Genomic DNA, 12,497 nt, shown 5'->3' with positions numbered 1-12,497 from the left:
CCCCTGTCAGCGGGGCAGAAGCACCCTTAAGTGGCCATCAATCTGTGTTGACATGTCTAAGTCTGGACTTAGCCAGGGAGTTAAGAGATAAGGAGACGTGTATACACGCCCCCCTCCCACTGTATGGTTCGTCCTTGTAAACTTCAACTTAAAGTTCACAAGGGCTTCGAAAAGCATCACGAATCACAGGTCCTTAAGCCTAATTCCAATACCGAACATAAGCCGCATTCTAACCACGCATGTGGGCACACGTGTGTGCGAGGTTTGAAATTAGCGTTTTAAACTGCCATAATTGTGGGACATAGGCCCGAGGTAACAGAACGAGAATCTCGGCCAAATCCTGCATGACGGTCTACTTGGGAGCCGGAAATATGCGACTAGGAGAGATTTCTTCAAAGGATTATGGCATTTTTTACAAATGAAAACATCCTCCCCGAAGTCTAACCACAAGTACTGGGACTGGAACGGCTGACCTGGTTTGAGTAAAGCACTGTCTACTGTCTTCAGACTAGACTTTTGTTGACTTATCGGTACCTATTTGACATTACAATTTATACAAACTTGATAGTGAGATACATAGAAAACAATCCATGTACTCCACATACACTGCACACTACAGAAAAGAAGGCCATGTTTATAATCCCATTGATTCAAGACCACTGCTTTTGAAGCTACACACAATACTGTATGCCTTTACAGAGTCCCTAAGGCCAGCAATGAAGCACCATCTAGCAGGTCAAAGAAGTATTACAGGCTGCATGTCAAGCACAGTACTTTGGAAACAGTGTCAACTTGTCAGCCACTTAAAGACATTGGAATTCAATGCTAACATACTGACACTGGGTGTTTGCACAAAGTGCCAAATGCAAATTTTGACCACACAGACATCACAAAAATACATGAAAAACTGTTTTGTTTTCACTTCCATTTTACAGCTTTTGCACTCTTAATAGTGGATAGCCTATTGAGAACTATAGTTTGTAGTTTCACAAACTAAGTACCCGGTACTAAGAACTTGCAACAGCAAATAACATTCACACAACATGGATACATGAAATCATCTAAACATGTTTGAAAGTCAACAAATTTGTGAAAAATTCTCCATAAAGGACTGGCCATCAGAAATGAGTACATGTACCAACCAGAAATAAATAATCAGGGGAAAAACAGAACTAAAATGCTGCAAGTTGTAACTCTGCATTAAAAGTATCCCCCCCTACTTTGCCCCTCGCTGGGTCATCTGGGGGTAAAAATATGTAGATGTAGATGTATGAGTCTGAGTATCCATTCTTCTTGCTTTATACAATGTAATCATCAGCCAAAATACAAGCAAACAACTTTAGTAAGTTTTGCAGAAGTTTGGAGCTTAAATATAATCACTTCAGTACTCATTGCAAAAACGAGATAATGCTTTATGATACTCACTAGATTGTTTATACTGTTATATTATATTACATTAGTTGTTAGTTATTTGTATTAGTATATAGTTGTTCACATTGCCATACATTGTAACTGTTACAATTGTTGCGCAATAAAGTTATTCTGTACAAATGTAAACTACAATGGTCAATGAACAGTATTCATGAATTAAAGTAAATAAGTTCTAAAAACAGCAATGTCAAGTTATTGACTTATTCTAATATATTAAATTAATTTAATAAGTTAAATGAAGAAATTAAATTCATTGTACAACTTACCTCCATACACTTGCAGTGTGGTATCTTCCATTAGAGTCTTCAGACAGACACACTGCTTTCACAGTGACATATACTGCTTCACACACTGGTTCATACAGATTCTGCAAAGAAATGAAAAGTGCACATTTTTACCGCAGGTAACAGCACCCATTTTTCCAAGCTGACACAATGTGGTGCTTGTACATTGAAAGCTGCATCCATAAACAGCTCCCCCTAGAGGCTAATGATGGAAGTACAGGTAGGAATATTTTACGTGCATTCAAATCTTCATCAAAAGCAGCACACAATTTCTTTAGTTATTAGCAAATTATACCAGTTATAAATTTGAATTGACAGATTGAGACACAACCATAGAGGTATGGTAATATATGATAAATAAATATATAATAAATTAAGTGTGAAACTCCAATACATGTACATGCACAAAACCAGGTAGTCAAATCTGTTCAAGAGACTATGCTACCTCTTCATAAGGGTCATACCGGTAAGGGTTTTGGTCCCAATCCCAGAACTAATTTTTCTCATTAAAACAAGCATTAAGTTTAATTTAAGAAAACTGCATAGTGACCCCCTAGCCCTGTTCACGTAGACCAAATTCTATCAGTCCTGAGCGGTCTTTTGGACTGAAGTACACCTAATTATACTCTTAGTTGCCAAAGGGGAAATGTTCGTGGGGATTTGATTTTACAGTAGGCAGAAAATTGAGCGTTGGCCATGGTCTTGGTTGAAACAAGGGTGTAGGTGGATGGATGACGAAACAAACACTTCTCATGAGGTGGTTTTCATTTTGTGGTGAAACCTGTTAACATAAAATCAGTGCGAACATTTCCCCATTTACAGTATTTCAAAAAGTAAACTTCATTTACTACAATGTACTGCAACAACTACTCACCAAACGTTGTTATTGGTTCAGGTGGATACACCAGAGCCACGCTCACGTCCGCACCATCGCCCTTGGGGCACTTCACTGTCGCCGGCTCCCTGGGTCTGGGAAGGGTCAGCAGTCTTCCTGGGAACTCGTGCGGCTCTGCGGCGCCCCCTGCCTGTAGACAGTGGGGGCACACCACGTGGAGAGACTGCAGCATTCCCGGCCACTCCTCCAACAAGGCACACAGTTCTTTCACCAGCGGGACGATAGCCTGCCAGGCTGACCACGTGTTCACTTGAGTCATCTTCGTGGTTAAGAGCACGCACGTGAGGTCTTGCGAGGTCTTGAGTTCGACGAGGACGGGGACTTTCCCGCGGTACACAATACAGCTGTTAGACACGTCCATCCTGTGGACGATGTGGGGGTGGATGGTGGCGGTGAACCGTTCGAACAGTCCCGGCGGGCAGAAGTGCCACACGCAGCACTTGATCTGCAGGGTTTCGATCTGTACTGTAGTGTGGTAGTAGGGTAGAGTGAGTCTTAGCCCGGTTTGGCAGCCGAGTTTGCGTCTGAACCACGGTACAGAAAAGGAGACCAGTTCCCTTCCTAAAGTCTCCTGTTCCCGCAAGGTCCCTTCTTCTCCGGTATCGGCATTGTGGCTTGGGTGGTAAGGAATCGGGAAAAACATTCCCAAGTCACAGAGGAGCCTACCCACCACTTCTTGTGGTTCAGTCAGCCCTGCTTCCTGCAGTACTGCATGTAAAAGATAGGGGGCGACCACACCACTCTGTAACAAGTCTTCTGTCACAAGCTGAATGGAGGAAGCAGGCATGTTGTTGGGATACAGAGTTGCTTGCTGTTCCGATTGTACCCTGAGAGCGTAGCCGAACAAGCAATTGAACAACTCGACAAATTTCACTGACGTAGGGATGACGTACTTCCTGAGATGGGGGTTGTTACCGAGGTACAACACGGAACCTCTGTCTTCAAGCCACTGTAGGATCGCCGGTCGCTGCCTCTTCGGTACGCCGGCGATAGCAGCCATGCTGTGGAAATCCTCCAGAGAGATAAACAACGTTTCCTGTCTATCCTTTATCATGTCCTCCAGATGGACCCACGTGGTGTGCACTGTGAGGCAGCTGTTGTTACGGAACAATTGCACGTTGGTGTACAAATAAGGCAGGAGGTCTTGGATGTGTTTTACACCACCTTGATGGTCGTCAGCCAAGCTGACAGGTAGAATGGCTGATAAGACCCTGTTCTGACTGCTCTGAAAGTACTTGGTTCTTCTTGTAGGGCTTGACTGAGAAGGCACGGAAGCTTGCACACTGCTTTCCTGTAAGAGTTCTTCCATGCTGTTCGCAATGCTAAGGAGATGCGACTTTGTCCTCATGTCGTTGAATATTTGTGAAATCTTCTTGTGAATATCAAGACTTCTGTCTTCGACGTCATCTTCATCGCACTGGTCGACATAGGTTCCCACGATGCACACGCAAGCGTAAGGCACACGTGCTATGATAACGCTCAGCCAGTACCCGACGTCCTCCCAAAACGTGGAGTCCCTGTATTCGTAGAGATTGACGACTAGCAGGTAGAGGCAGTTTTCAGTGAAAAAGAATTGCTGTGCAAAGCGGTACATGCTGTTACCACCGAAGTCATACACGACTGTGTCCACGCGGGCGCCTGAGTCAAATGTCATGGTTGATATGTTGAGGAATTTGGACGTCATTTCTGAAGGCACGTTCAGGTCGCCGTTCAAGGAATGTTTAAGCTGAGTCTTACCCGAATGTTCCCTCCCGACGAAGGCAAGTTTGAATCTTGGCGTGACGGAGACCTTTACCCTTTGCAGCTCTTCTTGAAAAGCTGCGATGGCCTTCACACCGTTTTTACAGACGTCAAGCGGAGGTTGCAATAAGGGGTTCTCGCGTACGTCCAGGCAGTCGAGGTTCGACAGTTTGCCGAAACCCTCCGGTAGACACTTGAGCCTGTTCCCCTGCACGGACAACTCTTCCATGTTCACCAGTTTGGTGATGGAGTCCGGAATGCTTTCCACGTTGTTGTGATCCAACCAGAGCACTCGGAGGTGTTCTAAGAGTCCGATTTCTTCCGGGATGTGAGACAGTTTGTTCCTGCTTAGAAAAAGTTCCTCCACTCGGTTGAGAGCTAGCACCGCGTGAGGGAAAATTTCGTAGCAGTTGAAGCCGAGATTTAGAACTTTTACCCTCTGTAAGTGCTCGAAGTCGCACGGAAGATTGTGCAGCTTGTTGTTGTCTAAGATAAGTTCTTCTAGCAGCACAAGGTCTTTGATACAATTAGGAAGAAGAGTAAGGCCATTGCTGCTGAGCCAAAGCACTTGTAGGTTTGTGAGGAAGGCGACGTTGCATGGCAGTGGCCCTGAGATGGCGGTATTGTGGCTGAAGTCAAATTCAACCAGCTCTCTTAATTCAAACACTTGCTGCGGAATGTAGGGAATCTTGTTGTGATCCAAATCTAGAGTCCGAAGCCTCTTCAGCTGCCCAAACTTAGCTGGAAGGTAGGTGAGGTAGTTATAGCTTATGTCCAGCTCTTCTAGCAGGAAAAGCTCGCATATACCCTGTGGAAGAACCTGGATGTAGTTTTGACTTAGGAAAAACTTCTGCAGTCTCTGTAACTGGCTGATCTCTTGGGGAATACTTTTGAGTTTGTTGTAGCTGAGGTCGAGCTCCGTCACGCTGGCCAAGTCTAATATTTGCTCCGGAAAGCTTGCAAAGTTGTTCTTCTTCAAGTCCAGTACGCCCAGATTGGTCAAATAGTGGCTGAACCCCAAGGGAAGTTCCTTCAAGTTGTTCCCGCCGAGGTCGAGAACGTGTAACTCCGCGAGTTGTGTGAGTTCCGAGGGAACCCTCTCCAGTCCCTTGTCCCATAGGGAAAGCTGCCACTGCTCTTCGAGGGAAATTCCTTTGCACATCAGTTCTCTCAGATACTCCGCTTTTAACTTCTTGTCTCCTTCGCTTGCCGTCATCTTTCTTCCGCAGATCAACAGCGAGCAGGTGATATGTAGGAATAGGAGATTGTCTTCAGTCTTGTTCTACATGTTGTACTGTGCTAGAGACCCCATCTTCATCAGGCAGTTCCTCTTTGAAGTCTGATTGTCACCCAGCTGCTCATCACTGGACCTAAAAAGGGAAGAAAACAAATAACTGATGAACCTTAATTGGTTTACAGAGGTGGACCGTGACGGTGGAGGGTGTCTTGTTGAAGTGTTATTCCCATAATTGGTTTGACACTTCAGCATATAAAAATGGCTGGGTGCCCATTATATCATAGTCATCACACAGTGCTGTCTCCGGAGGATACAATTCCTCCATCCCAGGATGGAAAATTTTCATATACCAGACCCCTGCCCAATTGAGATCGGGCTGGGGTCTGGTATCCAGGTTACTGCATGTTGTGATGGACGAGAAAATTGTCCTGTACCCTCAAAAATTTTGTACTTCATGACATGAAACTAATGAACATTCTAATTTTCTTAGCTTCAAGTGACGAATCTTAACAATGAAAAATTACAACATGTGCTCCAAAACAATAAGTGGGACAGGAAAGTATTTAGCCCTATACTGGTATGAAAAAGATGTTAGTAAAAAAATTCCAACAGCAAAAATAAATAGATTTGTCTGTTTATCCTGTACAAAATAGATACTTTTTTAACGATCAAAATTTACTGCGCACTTTGGAACATGACCTTCCTTTGTATTTGTTGACATCTATCTATTTTAAACATCTCCATTCTTTCAACCACATTTTTCAATCTCTTACTTTCTTAGTCTTAATGCTAAATATTCCTTCTGACCATAAATATCTGAGATATCTGGCCAGAGGCACTCTAGTCCAGTTCACTACTCAACATCTCAATCCCTTTCCAATACACGCACCCATACTTGACAACACAGGACTGTGCATGCTATGGTAGTGTAGACAATGGCAAACAAGGATGAGTGGTTTGTTTTAGCATACAAACACGAATGAATGCAACATAGCCGTAAGTAATCTCTATTGGTTTATCTAACAGCCTTATGTAAATTTGCTAATCAAACATCATTAGCTTAATATTCCTGGCATCCTCATGGGACACCAACAAGCTTTGAGATGGGATTTGGTCAACATTTTAGGTACAGATCATATACATGTGTATATAAAAATAGCTTGATTCCAACAGAAATTTCTCCACTATGATATAGAGGCTTTTTTACACTATATCATATGGTATACTCATCTGTACATTATTTGGGTTATCAAGCTTGTCCAATTATTGGAATTACATGCAAATAGAACTTATGGATATTGGATAATAATAGGGCAATATCACTGTAAATCTTAAAACTTTTGCGGTAGCTTTATTTTCAGGACACCGTGAATACTAGTATTATTTAGTATGCAAATTGAAAAATGTACTACTAGTACTAGTACTATGATAAGTTCAGATCACACAGAATTGTTTCAACCATAAATTTAAAACACTGGAATAACCTCCTTTTTTCTTCCTATTGCAATATAAAACCACTGCGAAAGGAAATGAATTTACATGTACAATAAACCGTCACCAGTATCAACTAAAATTTATCCCACTACATTAAACTGTAAATAAAGTTTTTGTTTTTTCTCTTTTTGTGTTTGCTTAAAATTAAAGTTCCATTTGACGGCCTCACTACAACTCCTTTATCATGATACATGTATTATATAATGATGATAGCCCATTAATGCCTGTTTAGTTTAGACTTTATCATATTGGGCAAGTTCATGCACCTCATAAATATTTCATGTCCATACTTTTCCTGGGGCAATTTCACAGGCAAAATGGGAAGGTCATCATTTCTAACTGTGGCTACGACATTTAGACAGCTGGACACTGTAGTAGGTGGAATTTATCAATCTATGTATCAGTGGTAAATGATAGGAGCATTTATCTTACATTTATCTTATCTAAGACACTGTCCCATGGTGATAATGCTAAATGCCATGATTGACAGGCATTTTCAAATGGCTGGAAACCCTCTTTAAATTGTTTACTAGTAATCACTACATTTGGAGGTGAATGAACAGTTTATAACTAGTGCACATTGTCAAGAAGAATGAAAGGAAAAAGACAGACATCAAAATTTCTTTCAATGTATGTGAAAAATGATAAAGTAAATTATCCTGAAGATCCAAAAATATGGACTAATCGCGCAGACTTAATTTCATGGTAGGAAGGGAAAGGGTAGTTTGCAGCGTTTTATCTAAGTTTGAAATTTAAACAATTCCACAGTACAGTAGTTCACTGCTAAGACTGCAAAAAAAATAAAACTACTACAAGCATTTCAAGATTTACAGTAATCTGTTCCATTTGCAGCCTAGCATAAATTAAGGCTCAAAAATATCTCAAGATTTAGCAATAGCCCCTAGCAACTGTTCTTCATCTTAGATAAACGTCCACCAGGCACTAAGCACACAAATTCCCCACATGCCAAGAGTCTACCACAACCTAAACATGCACCCCTACAACATGTACCATTTGCTGGGAGGCGTCAGTCAGCTCAGTCAAACCCCAGCTGTGCATGATTTACATGTGGCCCATAAAGATTACAGAAAAAATTGTTGTTATTGATACAGATAACTCTGTTGTGTTATTTGATATTCATGACCACATAAAGTCAATATCAATGGCATAAAATGGTATTCAGATGGGATCATCAATACTTCGCATGTACATATCTAATATGACAGGTGACAGACAAAAATATACAGTGCAGACATATACCAGATAACACAATATGCCATTCAAACCAATTAAGAGTAATAAGAATGCTTTTGAAAACTCTTTCACTATCAAAAGGATAAAAACCTGTTCTTTACCTTCAACAGAGAGAACCGCCACCTGTGTCCTATTAGCTGCAGGTTACTCAACACCAACTGAAAGACCACGATGGCTACATCTGACGATGCTTATAATTCAATAAAACCAAAGGGGCAGTTTCATGGAGCTAAAATCCCCTAAAGGGCCCTTGTATCTGGGAAACATCCAAACTATACAGACACTGAGTCAATCCATGCTAGACAACCAATCCTGAGGACCATGGTGACTGGCTCTGAGTCTGAGGAAGTCAGAGTGGCCAGCTATCCCGTGGGACCTTGGTTGAGTCATCCTCTTCCTGTGTGATAAGTCTAGCTTCCCCTCCCCCATGGTGGGTTGAAAAAGTTCTGAAGGCCGCCACTTCCCTGTTCCTGGCACATGATGTGTACCTGACCTACATTAAGTTACATATTGGCATAATGGATACCAGTGTAAGGGTGGGGGAGAGGAAAACTTGACCTTGGGCCAACAGCCACTAAACTTGCCAACAAAATTCAGCCCCAACCTCTTTCACTCACTAGATTCAGCAACACTAATCGTATCTATTAGTATTATATATATTATATATATAACTTTAAAATACAAGTGGGATGTCCCTGCCTCAAAGTACAAGTCGAGATCATAGTTCCAGTTACTTAGTTGGTAACACTACTAACAAGGTACCCTGGGAGCCAGCCAGGATCGGGCTGCTAGGACAGTTTATTTGGTGGCCCAAGACAGTCAGGCCCGCCTGATCTCCTATTAGCGCCCTGGGGGTCCACCTGCCCTTATCCAATGGTAGTGATAACTCCTTCAGACTTAAACTCCCTGGAGCGCATATGTGAGATCGGTGGGCTGACTGCCTTGGCTCCCCGAACAGAACTTGCTAGCTACCTGGTCCTGGCTGGCTCCCAGGGTACTATTAAACAAGGAGGCCCGGTTCTATCCTGGGTAGGGCATCTCGGTTGGGGCTGTACCCATCTGTTGGAAGGGAGGTAAAATGGGTGTCCCGTGTCTTCGGTGGTGCCTCCAGAAATAAACATGTATGGAAATGTAGCAGACACTGTGCTAATATTGTCAATCATATATAACTTGTATAGATACTCTATATTCCCATATGGGCTAAATGTTTCAGCAACAAAGCCAAGAAGGTTTACCTATACTAGGCTATAGGGATTTGAGTTACAGGTGAATTGCCAATAAACTGTATCAGCTCTGTTATATACGTTGTCTTACCCTTGCCTCTTCCCTCATGAACTCAATGAAAAGTGGCTTGCAGGCTGATTCGAGCTTTCATGAACAAACAAAGGTTCAAACATGTATTGTCAAATATAAATGTATAGTTTGTTGTGGGCTATGACTTATAATTAGAACTTAAAACCAAAAATCTAGAAACAAGTTTCCCAAGTTTCAATCTAAAAACAGAATAAAGTTCACGTGCATTTTAGTGTTTTTTCCATTGCCCTGGCGGTATTTCTTGTAGCACAAGGCCAGTGCCAGGTCATGAGGGCCTGACCCTAACTGAAAGAACTGTACCACCACAACTCAAACCATATGGAACTTCTGTTCTGTCTTTCGAATCTGGGGGCATATATAATGAAATAAACCTATTTGCAAGCACAAATGCAGACATGTTTGGGGGGAAAGATGAAGAACAGACATTTTGAACAACCAATTTACAGGCGTTTCTTGCTCTTTGGAAGAATTTACAAATCACAAGTTGCTAACACAATGTAGAATATTAAAAGTGACAAAAAAACTCATCTTTCTGTGGTAATTATTACAGATAAGGTGATAATTGCACTGCATTTAAATTATTATCAGGAAAACAGGTGATGTAATAATACTATAGTGGTGTACAAAAGAGGGGTTTTTGAAATGCATGGTAGCAATTTGGTATGAATATGATAATGATGAATACAGTACAAGCAACAATATTGCTAGTATGTTATCTAATTGTGCAAAAATTGCACAAATGATACCGCCAGCAGCTAATGTTAAATGTAAATAATTGTCCAATGTATGCAAATTTCATTATGTTTACACTTTATATTAAATATACATGAATTAGAGGCTGGTACAAAAAAATTCAACAAACATTCTCTCTGGCATAAATAATAGTGATATAACGTTATACAATACTGGTAATACAATATTTGCCCAACAGAAAGTTCACTTGACACCCAGATGGCAAATAACCAACTACTTCCTAAAATTTATATTTTAGCAAATATCAAACTGCAAATATTATATATACATGTAAATATTGCCTCTGGTTTATGAAATCACCTTAGTTGGATTATAGTTTCAAAATATCAGTAATTTTGAGCGCTTCTAATATCCCTGTCACCTGTGAGTCATGCCTTTGGATGGTCATGTCATTATGTTTGTCAGTCCCATGGGAATGTCACCTGTTCTGGACAGGTGTATATGCTAATTAAGGTGAGCTATTTTAAGCCATGAAAGAACTATTCAGGAGCTGGAAAAAAACAAAACAAGATTTTTACTTGGCGATACCAAGGAATTCAATTGTTATGAATGGTGGCAAGGTGGTCTTGTTGGTGACTTAAAATCTACTACTACTAGTTATAGGCTTTGGGTTTGAATCCCTAGCACTGAAGGCACATATGTTGTAGTAACTTAATTTGTAGTACCTTTGGGAAAGGCAATTTACAGCTTATCTGTTATAATTTTTCCATTCAATTCCGGTAAAAATTAGTACCTAGCTCCAGTCAGGGATGTCCTCTTTGATGGCAAGGCTCGAAATTCATTTTTGGGATTAGGTGCACTGGTGCACCCAGCTTAAAAAATTTTGGGTGCACCACTTAAATTTAAGTAATAACCTAATAATAAAACTTCAAGTACTATGACAGACATTTTTATTTATCTTTCACACTCAGATGTCAAGAATATGATGTATACTAGTATACTTTGATATCTTTACGTACATAAACATAAGAAAATATTTGGGTGCACCCTGTGCAGTGTGCACCCACAGAAAATAACTGGGTGCACAGCTCCAATTTTGGGTGCACCTGGGTGCACATGCACCCTGGATGGGATATAAAGTCTAAAGTCTAGGCCCTGTGTTTGACTTTGAGGAGAGCCACAACTCGAGAACGTTATAATAGAGAACCCAGCACACTTATCGAAAAGGGTAGGGATTTTTTCTGGCTCGACTGTTACTGTATCAAACAGACATATGCTGCTTGTGCTTGTGTTATACATGAAGGCAATTTACCATTAGCCAAATGAACAAATTCAACCGACTTGAGAAATGGGTCACTAAGTGTATTTTTTGTCTAAAGCCAAACAGTGAATTTAAAACTGTTGCCAGAAAGAGGTGGGTCATAATTCAAGCTACCAAATGTAAACCCAACACCAAAACCTTTCAACTGGAAGAAATACGACACATTGTTGGGGTTCAAAATGTGTTATAGATTACTAAAAGTTAGATATTTGTGGCATTTAATTTGTAAGTTTTTCAACTTAAGAATACATTTGTTTTCACCAGAAGAGCACAAGAGACAGAAACAGGACATAAAATTGTCCTTAAATAAAGGCACGGCTCATCAGTCATTTTTATCTTGTCCACGGGATCAAGTTGTCTTTAGCTGCCAATCAAAAATTCCGCACGCTACCCCATGCTAGCCCCAATTCCTTATGTTTCCCTACGGAGTATTTCGTAGCTTTCTCTGCATTTTACCTAACCTTAATTTCATATCGTGAAAGAAATTGAGAAAAATAACGAAATCATACCTTATTTGACCAACTTGAAGGCAAAACGCGAGCTCCAAACGATTTTAAAACCCCAGGCAGTCGCCCACTTCAAGCCATCAAAACAAAAACGTTACCTGAGAGAAGAAAATCAGACGACGCGAAGGTTTTCCCGCCCTTTCCTAGGAAACTTTCCTCAGAATTCTCTCTCAAACCGCTTCAAACTATACCACCCAGTGTTGTAGATAATAACACACCGTTAGAAAGATGCCCTGAGGCGAAACTCACCGGTACATGAAAGGAAAAGGTCAGTTTTACGTGAGCAATGCAAAGGCCGCCGCTTTGCAGGAACCGCCATTTTTTCGTC

The 12,497-nt window shown here is 41.1% G+C and overlaps 1 protein-coding gene across 1 annotated transcript in view; it reads right to left on the bottom strand.

The window, feature by feature from the left end:
* The window catches only part of LOC118413465 (malignant fibrous histiocytoma-amplified sequence 1 homolog), a 23,536-nt gene extending 11,039 nt beyond the window's left edge, over positions 1-12,497 (bottom strand). The window contains exons 1-3 of the mRNA XM_035816864.1: positions 12,419-12,497; positions 2,590-5,720; positions 1,698-1,798 (exon numbers count right to left, since the gene is read on the bottom strand). Coding sequence (XP_035672757.1) covers positions 1,788-1,798; positions 2,590-5,566 — 2,988 coding nt within the window. The 5' untranslated portion in view covers positions 5,567-5,720; positions 12,419-12,497 and the 3' untranslated portion in view covers positions 1,698-1,787. The remainder of the gene's footprint in view (positions 1-1,697; positions 1,799-2,589; positions 5,721-12,418) is intronic.

Source organism: Branchiostoma floridae, chromosome 4 (assembly GCF_000003815.2).
Source record: "Branchiostoma floridae strain S238N-H82 chromosome 4, Bfl_VNyyK, whole genome shotgun sequence".
NCBI classification, from domain to species: Eukaryota; Metazoa; Chordata; class Leptocardii; order Amphioxiformes; family Branchiostomatidae; genus Branchiostoma; species Branchiostoma floridae.
This window is presented reverse-complemented; position numbering and strand designations above follow the sequence as displayed.